Source organism: Tamandua tetradactyla, chromosome 2 (genome assembly GCF_023851605.1).
Source record: "Tamandua tetradactyla isolate mTamTet1 chromosome 2, mTamTet1.pri, whole genome shotgun sequence".
In the NCBI taxonomy this organism is placed as follows: domain Eukaryota; kingdom Metazoa; phylum Chordata; class Mammalia; order Pilosa; family Myrmecophagidae; genus Tamandua; species Tamandua tetradactyla.
The window spans coordinates 49,972,901-49,992,819 of NC_135328.1; the positions used below are offsets into that span (position 1 = coordinate 49,972,901).

At 37.6% G+C, this 19,919-nt stretch overlaps 1 protein-coding gene and 1 long non-coding RNA gene across 8 annotated transcripts in view; one reads left to right on the top strand and one right to left on the bottom strand.

The window, feature by feature from the left end:
* The window catches only part of GARNL3 (GTPase activating Rap/RanGAP domain like 3), a 254,850-nt gene that overhangs the window by 29,719 nt on the left and 205,212 nt on the right, over positions 1-19,919 (top strand). For 5 of the 7 annotated variants that reach the window (XR_013169397.1, XM_077145391.1, XM_077145370.1 and 2 more), the window contains exon 2: positions 5,164-5,361. Coding sequence is in view for 6 of the 7 variants with exons in the window: in XM_077145370.1 (XP_077001485.1) it covers positions 5,164-5,361 (198 nt within the window). In the remaining variant the exon portion in view is untranslated. The remainder of the gene's footprint in view (positions 1-5,163; positions 5,362-19,919) is intronic. The other 2 variants (XM_077145397.1, XM_077145375.1) reach the window with 1 other exon arrangement.
* LOC143670656 (uncharacterized) overlaps positions 1-19,919 on the bottom strand; it is a 90,011-nt gene that overhangs the window by 8,726 nt on the left and 61,366 nt on the right. Inside the window, exon 2 of the long non-coding RNA XR_013169423.1 lies at positions 2,094-2,305. This is a non-coding gene — a long non-coding RNA (uncharacterized LOC143670656). The remainder of the gene's footprint in view (positions 1-2,093; positions 2,306-19,919) is intronic.

Sequence of the window (19,919 nt, forward strand, 5' to 3'; positions counted from 1 at the left end):
GAAAGAATATGAACTATTAAAGCTTACTGTCATGAAATCCCCTGATACTGTGTCAGACTTTAGGGATACCCAAATCAATAGGCCATGCCCTCAATCATGAGGCTTATTCTTATGAAGTTTATGTAGGCAGCTTGGAAACTTAGACTACCTATAGGCATGCATAAGAGTTACTTCTGGAGGACCTTTGTGTGCTCAGGTGTGGCCTCAGTCTCTCTAAGCCCAACTCTGCAAGTGAAATCATTGTCCTCCACCCCTACATGGAACATGACATCCAGGGGTATAAGTCTCCCTGGCAACATGGGAGGTGACTCCCAGAGATGAATCCAGACCTGGCACCGTGGGATCAACAGTTCCATCCTGATCAGTGCAGGGAAAGTTCAAATAGAGTTGATAGGCTACTCTGGAGGATGCTTTCATGCAAACTTCAGATAAACCCTGCTACCTATCATAACTTGCCAACCCCCACCCCAGAGCATTCCAGCCAATCTTAAAGAACACCTAGGGCAATGTAAAAGATTCCACAAGGATTCTAGGCACTGGAGTAGCTTTCCAGAAACCTATAACCTCCAGATGGCTCCTTGGTCCAGATAAACCCTGAAACCTAGCCCAGCCCCTTCAGAACATCAGATAGTTCCATCCGTGTACCCCATATTAGTGACAGACCCTTCCAGTATCAAAAATTTAGAATTGGCATAGCCCAAACAACCCCAAAGAGAGGTATGGAAAGATCAAAGGTGATGGTGGAATTATACATAGAAGATAGGACTTAACAAATGAATATGAAAATGCTGAATCATTAAATTGATACCTCTTTTAAAAGTCTCCAATATTTTAGAGCAGCTAGAGAAGTAAAAACCTAAAATTGTGAAATTGTAACCTATGTCAGAGTCTGAAATATGTTCTACAACTAATTGTGGTGCTGTGCTTTGAAATTTATAGCTTTTTTGTATATATGTTATTGTTCACAAAAAAAGAAGGAAAAAAACGTTGATTGTGATGATAAAAAGTATTTAAGCCCTCTAACATCCTATATTCTGGAGCAGCTAGAAGGAAAAATATGAGAGAATTGTATGGTAGCCCATGACAAACTCTGAGATCTGTCCTGTTACCACTTGTTGAAGAGTGCTTTGAAAACTATTGTTTTTTGTTTCTTTGCTTTGTATGTATGTTATACTATACAATTTTATAAGTTTTAAAAAAATGTATAGAAGAACCTCTTTTGTTGTTCACATGTGGCCTCTCTCAGTAAGCCAACTCTGCAAATAAATTCACCACCCTCCCCACTACACAGAACATGACTCCAAGGAGTATAAGTCTCCCTGGCAATGTGGGACATGAGCTTAGGGATGAGCCTGGCCCAGGCTTTGTGAGATTGAGAAAGCCTTCTTGACCAAAAGGGAGAAAAGAAGTGAAGCAAAATAAAGTTTCAGTGGCTAAGAGATTTCACATAGAGCTGAGAGGTCATTCTGGAGGTTATTCGTATGCATTATATAGTTATTTCTTCTTATTTAGTTTCTAGTGTATTAGAATACCTAGAAGGAAATACCTGAAACTGTTGAACTGTCGTCCAGTAGCCTTGATTCTTAATGATGATTGTATAACTATGTGGCTTCTACTGTGTAACTGTGTGGTTGTGAAAACCTTGTGACTGACACTCCTTTTATCCAGTGTATGGGCAGATGAATAAGAAAATAAAGACTAAATAAATAAATAAATAAATAAATAAATAAATAAATAATGGGGGGATAAAGAGTTTGGATTGTTTTGGGTATTCTTTTTTATTTTTATTTTTTATCTTTTTTAGAGTAACGAAATGTTCTAAAATTTGATTGTGGTGATGAATGCATAACTATTTGATGATATTGTGAGCTATTGATTATAGATTTTGGATAATTATATGGTATGTGAATATCTCTCAATAAAATTTTTAAAAGTCTAGAGTTTAAAAAAAAAAAAAAGGAAAATACGTCTCCCATCCAGCAAGCCCCGTAATACTATTTGTTTGATTATTTCTAAGCAGCCATAAATTCTAGTGACCCTGGATTTTTAGAAGCCTAGAAGTTCCTTTGAGTAAAGAACAGCTGATAACATACCAGAACCTTAACTTCTTGCCTTTTGCCATATGCAGAAGGCTTGAGCCTTTGATGACTGTCTAGTTGCTGCCATGTAAGTGGGGATGTGGGCCTGAAGCCAACCTCTGGTTAGATTAGGTCTAGGTCAGGTATGCAACATGTGATTTCTCAGGCCCAGGGAAAGTGATGGGGGAGCTGAGTCCTCAGTTATAAAGGAGGAATACCAGGAGGACCTGCAAGAGAAAAGTTCAAAGAGGGCAGATAAGAGATTAGGTGGTTCTTGAATCCTTCTGTAGTGATTTTTTTTTAACAGTAAACCACTATAACGACTTTTTAAAAAATATATTTTATTGTAAACAACAAACAAACCTACAAACTTTTAAAAAATATTTTATTATAAACAGCAGACAAACATACAAACATTCTTGTCATAGTTACAATCAGTGGCTCACAATATCATCACATACTTGTGTATTCATCACCATGATCATTTTTTTTTTAATTTGCATCTCTCCAACAAAAGAAAGAAAAAAGAAAAAACTCATACATGCCATACCCCTTACCCTTCCCTCTCATTGACCATTAGTCTTTCAGTCTAACTCAATTTATTTTAATCTTTGTTTCCCCTATTATTTATTTCTTATTCATATTTTTTACTCATCTGTATCACTATAATGACTTTTTAAAAAAAATATGCCTGCAGTATTGGGCCTGACCAGCACTACTGTAGCAACTTGGGAGTGGGCAGTGTCTATCTGGCTCCCAAATGCTCAAGCTCCAAGGAATCACTTCTCTTGGTATATAACCCTGCAGCAAGATGATTGTTCCCTTTGCAGACTCCTCTCTTCATTGATAATACTGCCTAGAACTACTAGGTCTTTTGTCTTTTTACCTTGTTCCAGTCTTTATTAAGAAGTTATTAGAAAGGGTCCCTCTTTTTTTAAGGTAAAATTCATGTAATTTAAGAACAACTGTTGTAAAGTGTACAAATTAGTGGCTTTTAGTTCATTCACAATGTTAAACAACCTTCTCCTCTGTCTAGTTCCAAAACATTTTCATCACCTCCAAAGGAAACCTCATACCCATTAAGCAATCACTTCTCCCCCTCCCCCTCTCCCTGGCAACCACTAATCTGCTTTCTGATTCCGTGGATTTACCGATGCTGGTTATTTCATATAAATAGAATCATACAACATGTGACCTTTGTGTCTGACTTTCACTTAACATAATATTTTCAAATTTCATTCACATTTGTAACATGTATAAGTACTTGATTCCTTTTATGGCTAAATAATATTCCATTGTATGGATATACCACATTTTTATCTGTTTATCAGCTGATGGATAAATACCCTTTGGCTATTGTGAATAGTGCTGTTATGACCATACAAATATTTTGTCTGAATACTTAGTTTTCAGTTTTTGGGGGGTATATATCTGGGAGTAGGATTGCTAGGCCATGTGAACTATCTGTGTTTAACTTTTTGAGAAACTGTGAAACTGTTTTCCATAATGGCTGCACCATTTTACATTCCTCCCAGCAATGTATGATGGTTCCAATTTCTCCACATCTTCACCAACATTTACTTTCTGTTTTGTTTTATTACCTAATGAATGTGAAGTAGTATCTCATTGTGGTTTTGATTTGCACTTCTCTGATGACTAATGATGTTGAGCATCTTTTCATGTGCTTATTGGCCATTTGTATATCTTCTTTGGACAAATACCTGTTCAAATCCTTTGCCCATTCCTCGATAAAGTTGTTTGTTGAGCTGTAAGAGTTCTTTATATATTCTGGGTATTAGACCCCTTTTCAAATAAATGATTTGCAAATATTTTCTCCTATTCTGTAGGTTGTCTTTTCACTTTCTTGGTAATGTCTTTGGATGCACAAAAGTTTTTTAACCTTGATAAAGTCCAGTTGATCTGTTTTTTTCTTTTGTTGCTTATGCTTTTGATGTTTTACCTAAAACTCTATTGCCAAATCCAATGTCATAAAGATTTTCCTCTATGTTTTCTTCTAAGAGTTTTAGTTCTAGTTCTTACATTTAGTCTGTAATCCATTTTGAGTTAATTTTTGTATATGGTATGAGGTAGGGGTTCAACTTCATTATATTACCTATGGATATCCAGTTGTCCCGGCACCATTTGTTGTTTTTTCCCTGCTAAATGGTGATGGCACCCTTGTTACAAATCAATTGACCACAGAAATAAGAGTTTCTTTCTGGAGTCTCAATTATAATTCATTGATCTATATGTAAAAAGTCCCTTTTGACTGAAGTGTTATTTAAGATTGCTTATATTTCATTTTTTCTTTTCTAAGTAACTAGATTTTGTTTGCTTGTTTGTCTGTCACTTGAAAAAGTAAGTGAAGAACAGTGCTCCTTCTGCCAATCAGAAGGAGCAAGGATGCCTACACTTCCCCCAACAAAGCAGGTCCTTCATCCCAGAATTATGTATCCCACCTTCCTCATTGTGGCATCAGAGAAAGCAACAAAAATGCTAAGAATTCATGTCTCAATTTATTCCTATGAACAAACCATTTATTAATTCAACAAGTATTTATTACTCATATATTGTGTGCTATTATTCTTGAAATGACAGATGTTGGTTCTTAGTGTTGTCAATATAGACTCTTCTTAGGACTTTTTTTGGATGTTTTGAGTGGAAATTAGGAGATAAGCCAGGTATTCCTAGACTGCCAGAGCGATGGCCTTGATGTTCCACCACTAGTTATTCTCCAAAAGCATTCTAGATTTAACTTCTTACAAAATAATGTTACCTTTTTTTCTAAAAAAGTTTGCGGTTGTTTAAATGCTCACTGGTTCTCCTTTTATCTAAGATCCCACTCACTTGACCATGTGAATGACTTAACACTTTGCTGATGAGACATAATGCCTTCTTTACACCTAGTGTGCATGGGTATCACTTCATACAGTAAAGTCATAGATGCAGTCTTATTGGGGCACATGGGTTTTGGGGATGCCTTGGATTCACCCTCCTCCTGACTTGTATTAATGGGGTGGTCTGCAGGTAAGAGTGTCAGAATAGGCCAATGATTGGCCTACTGTTTTTCTTCTCTGTTTCTCAGTGCCTTTCCCAACTCCCTCTACTTCAGCACAGCACTTCAGCCTCCAGAGCCACTGATGGATCCACTGTTGAAGGGATCCTGTGGAAGTCAGATGGCACAAACTCTTCTGTGGAAAGCAAAGTCATCTCTGTCCTTTGGCATCCAGCCCCTTCAGACATGGCCAACAAAAGATCCTGAACTAGAGTCCCAGGTCAATCTGTAAGTAAGTAAAAGAAGCATCATCTCATTTTGGACTAATGTTCACTATAAATTAAAATCACTTAATGTTCAGGAAAAAAATAGTTTTTACCTTTCTGGGGAGACTGAGGAGGAAAGGGAGGATATATTTGGGTGGAAGATCACATTTCTGCTCTGGTATACTATTCATGTATTGTTTATTTATTTAGCAATATTTGTTGAGCACCTACTCTGTCCAGGCCCTGTGTCAGGAATATGGATCAAACTAGATCCAGTTCCTGTCTTCAGAAGCTTATAGCTCATGGAACAGAAAGACACTAATCAAATAATCACACAAACATATGCTAACAAATTGTGCTAAGTGTGATGAAGTATGTTGCCTTGATTCAATAAACATTTGCAGAGTACCTTCTATGTGCCAGCACATAGGCTATATATATGTGAGAGAATAAGGCATGCTCCTTACCTTTGCGTCTCAAATAGTATATTGAAAAGTAAAAGAGTTAATTTCGATATAATACAGAAAAAATTATAATAACTGATGTATCAGTATACTCTAAGTCCCATAGGATGGTAAGTAATTGTGTTTTCGAGGTTACTCGTGAATCCCTAAGACTTTTGTTATGACATATAGTAATCTTGGTTGCCTGAGTAAATAAGTAAATGAAGAAAGAAAATACTATAAGAGAGGCGTATTTAGCTGTCCAGGGGAAACAAAGGCAACCAAATGTAGCAATATGATTGACATAAAAATAAATGAGATGCTTTATCAGTTCAATGCAGCAAATATTTATTGATGCTTCCATGCACAGGGCTTTTGTTAGGTTAATTCATAACTAGAGGCACAGATCAGAATCACCTACGAGACTTAAAAAACAATTTACAACTGAGTTACCCAGAGAAACTGATTCAGTATATCTGGAATGGGTGAGAGAGGGTTCTTCAGGATATGTTCCCTCACGGAACTCACAGCCTATCTAGGGAGACAAACAAGTCACCAAATAACTACAATGCCGCTAGAAAAGAAGCATGTATAAGGTGTCATAGAAGTGAGTAATCTGCTTGGGATCAAAGAAGAAACAGTGTTACAGTTGAACTCAGCCTTGTAGGATAAGAATTGCTCTGGTAAGAAAAGGGGAAGAAGACTACTTTACACAGAAGACACTACAGAGCGAGAACTGGAATCCATGTAGGTTATGTCCCAGCCGTATTGGTAGCCTTTAAACCAGTGATTCTCAACCCTGGGCTGCACATGAGAATAATTTGGGGAGCTTTAAAAATGTAAGGAAGCCTATATTATCCCACCAAAATTCTGAGGTCTAGGGTGGGACACAAGCACCAGTATTTTTTAAAAGCTTCCATGTGATACTTATGTACAGCTAACAATGTGAAACACTGCTTTAAAAAATTTAACCTTGCATAATTAAATAAATAGAAAATAATTATGAAGTACTTTATAGGCCTCGTTAAGGAATCTGAGCTTTATATCTTAGGCAATAGGGAGCTATTGATAACTTTTATGATCTTCAAAGGTAATCCAGTTTGAAATATAAAAGGTTTGCATACTTTAGATGAATTCATGATTGCTAGCTCTGTAAGCAGATTCTTCAGGGAACCTAGGGGATGTATGGAGTCATTGTTGGCTTTTCACAACTATGACCATAGCCTTCTACAAATTGCCCTTAGTGATTCTAAATTCACATCTTTCTTGGCTGTTTTCCACAAGAACCCAACATCTGGATCCCAGTAGAATCAGGTTTTGAATTCGGCCCCTGAGGTGAAGACACCTTAGGTGAATATGCTAAGTGAATATCTCCTTGATCAGAAACTGGAATTTAAATTCAGTTATTGAATTATGTGAGCAAAATTCTCCTGTTTCTTGGCAGCCCCTAGTAAATGAGGGCCAGGGTCCCAACAAAGGTGGAGGAGCAGGGAGGCGGGCAGGTAGAAGGGCTAATCTTCCTTCATTACTTGTTAGAAAAGGGAATTTTGTGTCCGGCCCACGGAACAGAGAAGCTTTAGGTTGAGGGTTTGGAGATATGGGCCCAGGCCCTTTCAGCGCTGGAGGTCGGGGCAGGGTGGGGCATGGGGGTGTGGAGGGTACAGTCATCACTCTGGGAGGGGCCAGTGCTACCTCTTCTAGACTATAAGCCCCAGTGTACCAGCGCAGATGATGTGAGGGAGAGGGGCGGGCAAGGCTGTTGAATTGCCTATGAAGCAGAGGATGCTGCCACAGTTAGCGCCTTTCGGACCCTGTTGGTGAGTCTGATTGGGGTGGCACTGAGCCTTGGGAATTGGTGGCTGTAGAGCTACCAGAACTGCAAAGACAGTAGGGCGCAAAAGGGTAGCAGCCGACATGGGTACAGGGATGGCAGTTGCTTCCCACGTAGGGCTGAGCAGCATGAGCACTTCTGTCCTTATCGAGAAGCCCAGTGTCCTGTTCCTGAATTTCATGCCCCTGTGACAACTAGGAATGGGTGGGGTAGGACCTAGGGCAGGAACCCAGACTCAGGGGCTGAATTCGAAACTTGATTCTGTCGGGAGCCAGATGTTGGGTTCTTGTGGAAAACAGACAAGAAAGATGTGTTTTTAGAACCGCCGCTATTTTGTAGCCACTCATTCATTAATTTATCCGTTCAACAAATATTTACTGATTTCCTTCCTAGCAAGCACTCATCCAAACATCTTAAATGGGTTATCTTATTTAGTCTTCACAAAATCCCTATGAGGTAGCTTCTGTTATCTCCATTTTACAGATAATGAAGCTGATGCCTAGAAAGCTTAAGAGATTTGTCTAGGAAACACAGCTTGTATGTGACAGTGGGGATTTGAATTTAGGTCTGTCTATTCCAGTACCCATCTCTTAACCTCCCTGCACTCAGCCTTGCAATCAGGAGAAAAATATTTGTGGGAGGTCAGGGTCCACAGGGCATCTTGGTACTATCAAATGAAAAATAAAACAATACAGTATTGAGCACCAAGGAAGTTGACCAAGCACTGTTGTACCATGACAATACAAAAACTTACTTTCTTCCAGAAAAGACTTCTGGTATTTTAAACAGTTTACTGAGCAGTATATGCTGTACTGGGCCTAGTGGTAGGCACCAGGAATACAAGGAAGGTATCTCCTTCCACATTAAGTAGGGGGGTTGTACCAAGTGCTTTTACCTAAGGCAGTCTAGGAAGACTTCTCAGTGGAGGAAGTACTTGAAGGATGAGAAATTTATCAGTCAGAGGTAGGGTTTGGCCTTCCTAGACTGAGGAAATCATGTGTGTGAAGGCCAGCAGCATTAAAGCACTTATTAAGGAAACAGCAAATAGCCTCTTGGCTGATGCATCTTGGGGAGTGGTAGGCAGTGAACCTGAAAAGGTAGCCAGAAGCTAGGTCATTGGGGAGTGTGGGGGCTTAACTACCTGGCTAAGAAGTTTGACGAAAGGTCCAGGCAGGGTCATACCATGTTCAGATTTGCATACTGGAAAGTGGACAACTTGATTACAGCAGGATGAGACTGGTGTCCGAGAGACCTATTTACTAGAGTGGCCAGGTAGGAGATATTGAGAGTTTTGATGAATGGCAGGGATGATGGGATAGATTTGAGAAGTATTTAAGAGGCTTATTACAATGGACCTGGTAAATGTAAGCTGATGGGGTAAGAAAGTAAGCCTCAGAATTTTGACTTGGATAGCTGAGGGCTCTTACTACATGCCATTAGTAAGAGGGCTCTGAGACATGACAGCACAAAATCCAAGATAGAATAAGACAAAGATCATTAGATAAGTTCCCTCCATGCTTAAGAGGGATACAATTACATCTTTGTGCCAGGGACTACTTAGAAAAGTCTTCTTGGAGAGGGCAATGTGAAAGAAGAGTAGATCCTCCCTTTCTTTTTCTTGAGTAGTTTTTAAAAGGCAGAGATGGGAAAGAAGGATATTCCAGGGGTTAAGAACAGCATGGGAAAAAGCACAAAGCAGGAATTACTTTTCAGAGCGTATTTGAACAATAATAAATATCCTGCTTTGCCTCTTGTGTGGTGAAGTAGTTGGTAGTCTGGAAAATAAAATTGGGAGACATGCTGTGAAAGATATTGTACCTAATCCGAAAGACATTGGGAGCCTCTGAAAAGTTTTTGGGACAGGCAAGTGATGCTTTGAGCTCAGCTTTAGAAAAGTTAATTTGATAGCTGTGTATAGAGATGAGCCAGATCAGTTAAGAGATGGACTAGAGAGGGGCCCATTGTTTGCAAATGAAGAAAAAAAAAACAACCAAAAAAATAACTTAGACCAAAAATGAAAATTTACACGTTGTAGTAACTTCAGGGATGACTAGATCCAAGGACTCAAATGGTATCAAATTCATTTTTCTCTTACTCCCTGCTCCTCCCATCTTTCACCTCTGCTTCTCTCTGCATGTTGGCCTCAAGGTTGCCTACTACACATGGATTTTTACCATGTAGTCGACTGTGTGATCTCAGGCAGCTGGGAGTAATTCTTTCAGCTTTGCAGCTTTAGAGACTAAATATTCTGCATCAGTTAGAAGAACCCTGGGGAAGTATTCTAATGGCCTAGCTTGGGTTCCATGTCACTTCTTGGTTCTGTGGGGTAGTATCTGTTACCCAGAGAAGAGAAAATAGTTCTTGCTTGCCCTCAAAGAAGAAAAAAGGTGATCAGAACTCAGGTCAATTCCATTCAGATTCTCTTTGGAGACAGTAGAGGAGTTCTGAGAGGGACTCTCTGGATGATTATGAAAATAACTTAGGAAGTTTTGTTTGTTTTTAAAATATGTATCACGGAACCTATTTAATTGGAATCCCTATTGGTACGAGGACCCAGGACTCTGGCTTAAGATGTCAGATGCAACAGAAAGTTAGAAGACCAAAACTAAAAGCTGATGATTGAATTTGAAAAAAAAACCCAGGGGCACTTTTGAGAAAGCAATTTCAATTGGGGAGGGAGGGCAGAGGACACATTGCAAGACTCTGATGCACTCCTCTGTTTTCCTCATTCATAGGTAAAAATCTCTTTGTAGCAGTATTTTAACTCAAAACACAAGGAAAAAACAAAGGAAACCTATGAAAAAGATGGTTTATTTGGGGCTATTCTGCTTTAAAGGGATATCAATGATTAGGGAGGAAAAAAGTTTGAAAAGTTTTTAATCCTTTGAATTATATGTTAATTTGTTTTTATTATCAATCTTCTCTATGGTCAATTATAATATACTATAATAAGGTTGGCCATCTTAAAAAAAAATCTACAATTCACACTTAATTTCCCCCAAATAGGTGGAATTAACAGTTTACCTTTTGATCTTTTGAGGAGAATTTCCATGTATTTGAAAGAATTTGTTGTCAAGGCATTATACAAATATTAGGCAATTTTTTATTTAGACCCTTCTTCTTAATAGCTTCCTGAAGCCTTGAAAGAACTAGCTTGCTCTTGAATGAAGGACCACTGTATTTTAAAACACAACACTGGTAAATAAACTTTATGGTTAATTGTTAGGGGAAATTCTATTCCCCTATCCTCATAATTCCACAAAGGAATTTCTGCTCTGTTCCCATGGAGGAAAGAGGTTGGACAGCTAACTCTTCCCCTTCTTTATTTCCTCTCTCCCTTTTGGGATCTGCTTGATCACAGAACTCCTTTGTTAAAAATGAGTGCTAGCTAAGGCTAATTTAAGGCAGGGCAGCCCATACTATTTCCTTTTGCCTCTTAAAAGTGCTAATTAAAAAGAGTAATACTCTCTAATCACTATTTATAGTGTGGCCTTATGGTGTTCTGTACTGTTCTCTGAGAAGAGATTGTCCCTTGTTTCCATATGGGAAAACACACCTGAGTCTTCTAGAAGCAGGTGTGGTGGTTCATCTGTCTCAGTTCCCCCTGCTGGAGCTTGGTAATCATAGACAGCAATTTCCCTTGCAACTCCAGGAAAGTGTCTACCTCTCCACAGACCATACTCTACAACAAATGGGTTGTTCCAAGTAGGGCACAGCCATATTCCCCAGTGTAGCACTGTCAGTAAGGAAATTCATATTTTGATCTCTAACTATCTGGTTTCTGCCACTAATTCCAAACATAGAGGGAAAAAGAGGGATTGGAGTTATGAACATGCTCTCAAAATTCCCAACAGTTGTGAGTCAGGCAAGAATTTGTGGGAGGGTCTGGATTAGGAGATTTTTTTTTTTTATTAATATATTCCTTTTCTCCTCCCTGTCTTAGCAGTATATCTGGCACATAGAAAATGCTCACTAAATATTTGTTAGGTATGAGTAAAGAGTAATAGAGCAGAGATGCCAGTTAGAAGGCTTTTGTGATAATGAAGTTTTGAACTAAAGCAAGGAAAAAGGAAATGGAAGGGAAGGAAAGGGCTGGAAACTAAAAGACTTTGTGGAATCCTACAAATATTCTCATGTACAAAACAACATATACAAGGTTATACATTACATCATTGTTAGTAATAGTAAAAAATTGAAAACAATTTAATTAGGGAATTGATTAATAAAATGTGGTACATCTACTCAGTGGAATACTATGTAGCCATAAAAAGGAATATGGAATTTTGGGGGGGGGTACAGATTTAGAAAAATCATCAAGCACATTAAGTGAAAAATTAATAAAAACAAAGAGTAAAATTTGGCATAGTATGTTACTGTTTATACTAGAAAGGGAAGAAAATGTTTCTTTGTAAATGCATGTAGTATCCTGGAATATATACAGAAAAACAAGAAAGGTTGTCTAAGAGGAGAAGAAATGGGAAGCTGAGGGTCAGGTGTGTAGGAAACTTTTCCCTGAATAGCCTGCTATACTCTTTGAGTTTTTAACTGAGTATGTGTGTTATCTCTTCAAAGAATAAAATATAAATACATGCATACATACATACATACATACATACAAACACGCAACTTTTATAAGCAACATTTGAAGGGAGCAGTAACAGGGCTTGGTGACTGGTTAGATGTTGGATGTGAAAGAAGACATGGAAGATGACTCTGAACTTTGTAACTTGAGTGACTGGGAAAGGATGGCAGTTCTGCTGAGATGTGAATGCAGGAGTGAGAGTGAGTCTGATTTGGGGCATATTGTGTTTTGGAGTCTGCAGGAGTATCCATGGAAGTATAGCCAAAAGTTGGAAATCGAGTCTGCGGTTGAGGAGAAAGATCTGAGTTGGAGATTTGGTTTGCAGAGCCTTTAGCATTGAGGTAATATTTGAAGACTCTGAAACAATGAAGTCCTCAGAAAGGGAGGGGGCCTGAATTGAAGGGAATTGATGTGAATTTTTACCATTCAAGAATGACTTAGAATTAAAAGATGCTGCTGACAAACAGAATTGTTTGTGTTGCTCGTGCATCTGATCTAAGAATAGGGAGGAGGACAGTTTCATTCTGTCAGGACATCCTGGCCCTTTTCTGGGTATAGAAGCTGCCTCTTTCCTACTCACTGTTGCGCTCCACCAGAGCAAAGGGGCTGAGACCAGCAAAGTCCTAGAACTTGTCCTCAACATTCCCTGGAGAAATAACCACTAAAAGCAATCATTTTTCCTTCCGAAGTTTATACAGTTACTAAGAACTGTGTTCCCTTGACATTCACATTTTCCATTCTTTCAAATTTTATATTCCTCAGGAGCCAGCAACCCATTTTAGGTACTCATCTCATCTCAGGGTACAGTACAGAACACCATAAGGCCACACTATAAATAGTGATTAGAGAGTATTACTCTTTTTAATTAGCACTTTTAAGAGGCAAAAGGAAATAGTATGGGCTGCCCTGCCTTAAATTAGCCTTAGCTAGCACTCATTTTTATAAATTCCATTTTGGCCTTAGAAACAGACCTATTATTTTCATCTCCTATAGTAATAAATGTTTACAGTTAAAAATATTTTGCCTCCTGTGTTTCTATGTTTGTTTTATTTATTAGTCTGCTTTCTTTAAAGAACATCCTCCCTTCCCTCACCATCCTCCCCTCCAAGACTTGGATTCACTGTCTATTTTCTTAGGAGACTATCTTTTAGAATCAGAGAAGCTTAGTAAAGCAAACATTTTAGAAAATCTTTCAAATATATGGTATGACCTTAAAAGCACAGGGTAAGCTGCTTTTCTTCTACTACTTAGCCTAAATGTGCCTGGAGGAAAACTGTGCACAGATAAGAATGGAGTAGATCTAAATTGACCCAGAGTATTAGAATACGATTCATGGATCATTTAAAAAGTCACCGTAGGACTTCCCCCTTCTTGGGTTATCTCAAGGCAAAATTCTTTTCAGTTCCACAGCATTTATTTTTATGTTTGAAACTATGAATTTTTCACATATTGGTATTGGCTATGTTCCTAAAGAGAAAATTCCAGGCTACAGCAAATTCTTGCTTGCCTCTAGCTTTCTACAAAAAGATGTTTTGCTTCCTCTATTTTGGTACTCAAGGCACATGTCTTCCTAATGAAAGGCAAGGATGCACAGCCTCTGTTTATTCAATATTTATTGTGCTCAAACCAGAATAAGCACTTCTAGTGTATTTTCTCATTAACTCCAATATGCCTGTGAGATAGGTACCACAGTTTTCAGTATTTATTAAAGTAATTTATTAATTTTAAAAGTCCCATTTTGCAATTCGAGAAACTGAGATCCTTGCAGGGGCTGTTTCTTGCCAGAGCTCAGGCTATAAGTTATTGGGTCAGAAGGGCTAAGTAAATATCAGACAACATTTATGCATATATACCTTCTCTAACATATCAATATTAATTTATTTAGGTGTAGGTTTAAAATTCTTTATTTTCTCTGCATGGCTTTTTTTAAAGATTTTTTTATTGAGCTATAATTTACATGCAATAGAGTGTATGAATCTTAATGAGTTTTGACAGTTATAGCTAATTGACTTTTTAATGTTATACTCAGTCACTATCAGTTGCATTTAATTGTATTACCTATTTATTGAGCGACACCAATCCCTAGATGTAGGAAATAAAAACTTCATTAAGAACTGATGGCTAGTGAGCAATGACACAATTTGTTAATTGTTTTAATTAATTGTGTTAATTCCACAGCATTTTCTTGTTTGCTCATATTAGTGGCAATATATCAGCCTCTAAAATGAATTTTTTTAGATTAACCCATGGCAGCATTTATAGTGTTTCTATGTCTGACTCAAAAACAGATTTCACAAATATGTTGTATGATGCAGCTCACTTTCAGGAGCAACTGTCAGTGAAATTATGAGCACAAAGGAATTTCTCTCCAGGACTGACCCTAGAGAAAGTTATTAAGTGGTCTGTGTGTTTGCCCTGCTGCTTCACTAAGCACCTACCCAGTAATAACTGGCTTCACTCTCCTGTATTACTCCTGGCCTCCTTTAAAGAAAGAAAAATCAAGGACATGTAATGGTCCTCCTCAGGTATTTGAAGAACCTTCTAGTAGAAGTGATCTTAACTACTTCTGTATGAACCTGAAGGGCTGGTTGCCTTTCATTCATCCATTTATTTACAATTCAACAACACCCTACAACAGGCTAACTGTATGCCAGGTATTATGTTAGGTGATAAGTATTTGAAATTGAACAAAGCCAACATGTGCATATACTTGTGTATTTTATATTCTAGAAGGAAAGAGAGGTATTAACCAGATACTGTCATTGTAATTCCTTTTCTCGGGGGTCAGAAAGAAGGAGGAGTTTAGAGAGTATATTCTAGCTAAAGTGGAAAGAAGCTAAGCAAGTTGAAGGAAAAGGAAGAAAAGCAGTGTGGCTGGGGTACTGAGAGGGTGGGTTTATTTGGTGAGTGGTGCCAGACTAAACAGGTGGTTGGGGATGTCTCAATAATGTAAGGAAGTTATGAAAAAATGAAAGGGGATAGATGTAGGACCAGCTGGTGGAACTGAAGTTGTGATGGATTTCAACTCAGTGTAGGAAAAAAAAACTGTTTAACAGTAAGAATGGAGGAGCATATAGTGTGTTTTTTATCACTAGAAGATTGTAAGTAAAGATTGGATAGATAATTTTCATGTAGCTAGTAGAGGATACACAGTCACAGGTAAAAGGTAGAACACCAGGTGGTCATTAAGGTCTCTTCCAAACTTAAGATTCTATGATAAGGAGGCAGAAAAACTAGCAATTGGAGGAGTCTAGGTGTCAGACAATGAGGACCTTTGAGACTGGAGGGACTGGACTGGCTAAATTTGGGAGTTGATCACTAGTAACATTTGGTAATTGATTTTAGAGCTTGAAGAAGAAGGAAGTCAGGGTGATTCCATAGCTTTGAAATTGTGCAAATAATCATGCACTGGCAGAAATGAGGAAGGGAAACTAAATTATTGAATAAGTTTTGGTAAAACTATACTGAACTGCTCATGCTTCTGGGAAAATTAGGAATGGAATAAAAAACTGAGTATAAGTTAAGCTTAGAGGTATAAACTTGGAATTTGTCAGTAATATTGGTGCTATTTAAGAGTGGAGAAATCCTTCAAAGAGTAGAGCCTTAGGAAACAAAGTTTGAGAGTGAAAGGATATAGGATAAGCCAGTGAAGAAAATGGAGATGAAGTGGTTCCCTGGAATCTTGTAGAAGGGAGGCCTTCAGTGGGTAGGAAATGGGTCTGTTGGTATTTCTCAGACTGACTGTAACAGAATTACCTGAGGAGTTTATTTTGGTTAAACATATAGGCACTTAGATCCCACTCCTGGACATTCTGATTGAGGTCTAGGGTGGGAACTGGGCATTTATATATTTTGATGAAAATGTCTAAAGCAAACTTGAAAACTTTTTGAGGGGACTGCAAGAGACTATCTTAAGTGAGAAAAACAAAGGCCATAAGGAAAAAATTGAAAATGTCTACATTAAAATTTTAAAATTTCTGCATAATGAAAGACACCAGAAACAAAACTGAAAAGAAAAACAGCTGTCTGTAAGAAGACATCTCTAATTTGTTAGCCAGACAAAGGATTGGTGATCAGAATATATGAACAACTCCTATAAGCCAATTGCAAAAGGCCAACAGAAGAGAGTAGACAAAGGATTACACATAGGCAAATCATAGAAAAGGTATCTCAATGGTGAATAAACATGAGAAAGATGTTCAAACTCTTGAGTTAGCAAGGGTATGCAAATTAAAACCACAACTTAGTGAGATACCATCATATCCTTCAGACTGGCAAAAATTAATGTCTGACAATACCAAACGTTGGCTAGGATGTGAAACAAATAGGACTCATACACTACTGATGGCAAAGTAAATTGTTACACTCACTTTAGAAAGCATATTTAATGAAAATGTAGAAAAAACAGAGGCACATATCATGACCCAGCAGTTCCACTCCTGGGTAGGTAGTCTAGGGATGCAATTGCACTTGTACAAGAGATGTGTAAAAGGATGTTCATTACAGCCTTGTTTGCAATACCAAAAAATTGAAAGCACGTGTCTAACAATAGGAAGGTGGAAGAACAGTGAGATATTCATGCAGCAGGACACCATACAGCATTTTAAGTAAATGAATTTGTTACAGATGTCAACAGGTACAAATCTCAAAAAAAAAAAAAAAATTGCTCAATTAAAGAAGCTGGTTGCAAGAAGGTGTGATATCTGTCATTTTTATAAATTTGTAAAACATGCTAAACGATACTATATATTGTTCATGGATAAGGTACATAGTTAGTACAAAATATAAAAATATCAGCAGGAAGTAAATACCAAATTAGTGATTACTGCTGGGTAGGGAGAGATAAAAATAGAATCAGGGAGAAGTACCGAGGATTTCTAATTGTATCTGTAATGTTTTATTTCTTAAAAAGGAAAAATGAAAGACCTAAAGCAAAGATAGCAAAAAGTTAAGGTTTGTTGTTAGTATATGAGTGTTCATTTTATTATTATTTATATTTTTCTGTTTCTTTATATATTTCCTAAAACAAATTTGGGGAAAATTCGTATTTTTCTGATATATAGCCAGGTTTGAGAACCACAGTCTAGAATCAGTGCTCTTCAAATTTTAATGTGCATACAAATTCCCTTGAGGATTTTGTTAAATGCTGAATCTATTTTATTAGCTCAGGGGTAGGCCTGGATTCTGCATTTCTACGAGCTCTGGTCCAAGGACTATATTGAGTAGCAAGAGTCAGGATGACCTCACTGTCTCTAGGACTATTGCCTCCTAAGGGACTGTACAGAACTACTTCCTCTGGATAGCATGCCCCACTTCAAGGTCTGGGTACCGCTGGGGGCAGATCTTGTGAATCCCAGTGGGAAACTATAAGAACCTGGGGAGACAGATTTTGAAGGGATTTCCCCAAAAAAGTGAAATCTGCAGGTGATCAAAGGAGGTGTGCAGCAGCATATGTTGTCTGCTGATTTTTAAATTTCTTTTTACCTTAAGTAAATTTCTATTTAATGCTTTGTAGTCATGCATGTATACAGGTCTCCTGTGGAGAGTTATTTCCTGGACCAAATTATAGTCTGAGCTGGAAAATCCTGATATCTTTGCCTTGTAGAAAAAAAGAGGAACTGAAGTCACTGAAGAGCAGGGAAGGGAAGGTAGCAGATGTACAGAAATTACACTTTGCAGGAATCATTTTGGTAGGCAGCATTTCCCTGGTTTCTGGGTGGTGGGTCTTAAGCTGAGAAGAATGTGACAGATCTCTCATGCTTCTGCTATAGGCATCTACACCCAAAGGTTCCATATGCTACTTGTGAAGGGGGTGAAAAGTGGTTGTTTTACGACTTACCAGATTTGCTATGTACAGGCGTGACCTGCTTGCATAATACTTATGTTCCTGTGGGAAGTAAAGTCCTATATAATTTATATTTTCTTCCCATTACTTTGTAATCTCTGTAAGAGCAGGAATCATGTTTCTCAGGTTTAGCTTCTAACATAGTACCTGGCACCTTGTAAGTACTCAGCAACTATTTATCAAATGAATAAAAGAATCATGATACAATTTCAGTGTTTTTAATTAAACTTTTTATTTTGAGATAATCATAGACTCATTTGTAGTTGTAAGAAGTAACACAGATATCCCATGTACTCCTTACCATTTCCCTCAATGGTAACATTAGTCATAACTATAGTACCATATCACAATCGGAAAATTGACATTGATACAATCTATTGATCTCATTTAAATTGTCCTAGTTTTACATGTACTCATTTGTGTGTGTTATGTGTATTTTGTTCTATGCAATTTTATCGTGTTTAGGTTCATTTATCCAGCACCACAAACAAGATACAGAACAGTTCCATCATCACAGAATCTTTGTAATGTCCCTTATAGCTGTGCCTATTTCCCTGATCCTTCTATAGCATTGTCATTTCAAGAATGTTATATCAGTGGATTCATACATTACGTAGCCTTTTGGAATTAACTGTCTTCATTCAGTATAATTAACCTTGAGATTCATCCAAGTTTTTGCACATGGGACTAGTTCCTTTTAATTTCTGAGTAGTACTCCATGGTATGGATGTACCACAGTTTGTTTAACCATTTATCCTTTAAAGGACATCTGGGTTGTTTCCATTTCTTGCCTATTATGAATAAAGCTGCTATGGACATTTGTGTACAAGCTTTTATGTGTACATGAATTTTTATTTTTCTGGAATAAATGCCCAAGAGTGCAGTTTCTGGGTCATATGGTAATTGCATGCTTAGTTTTATAAGAAACTGCCAAACTCTTTTTCCAAAGAAGCTGTACCATTTGATATACCCACTCTCAATATAAAGTTATCCAGTTTCTTGGCATCCTCACTAGTATTTGATATTGTTGCTATTTTTTATTTTAGAGATGAGATTTTTAAAGCATTTGATAAAGAGTATTCTTAAAAGGAACCCTACAGTAATTACCATAAAATTTCATTAATAGTAGTGAATTAGATAAGTTCCAGGGACTCATGTCTTTTTCAGAACCTACACCAATACTATAGGAAGAATGAATTCTACAACATTAGAGAAAAGAGAATTAGAATAAGAAACGATAACTGAATAATGGTTAAAATAACATCAAATGTTCCTGAAGGTATGTCTCAGAATATATAATGTCAAAGGGAGGGGTGGAACAAATTACGTTTAAGAAGAGAGAAAAAGAGCATTTATTCATGAATTACTTATTCAACAAATATTTATTGAGTGTTCTAGTATGAACCAGACACTCTATAAGATGCATTGGGCATGGTGAGGAACAAGACAGAATAACTAGCATTTATTTAATGGCTGCAGTCTTCCAGGTGCTGTTCTAAGCATTTATGATTTCTTTTAATCCTCCCAGTAACCCATGGAGACAGATATTATTTTAACCCCATTTTACAGATGAGGAAACAGGCTCAGAGAGGATAAGAAACCTGCCTGAAGTCACAGAGTTAATATGTAGTGGAGCTGAAATTCAAATCCAAATCTGTCTGACCACTTTATGACTGGTGGATCTTATTAAGCAATGGTAAACTTTTGGAGCTGGTACAGGGAAGACTTAGCACTCTACCCCCAGAAACACAATAGGGGAACAGGGCGCTAACAGGGGAGTACAAGAATCAAAGGGTTCTGATTTTGTGGGCCCTTTTCACTCCAGAAATCTTCCTGCTACTCCCTGATGTCATAGATACCTTCAGTAGAGGACAGAATC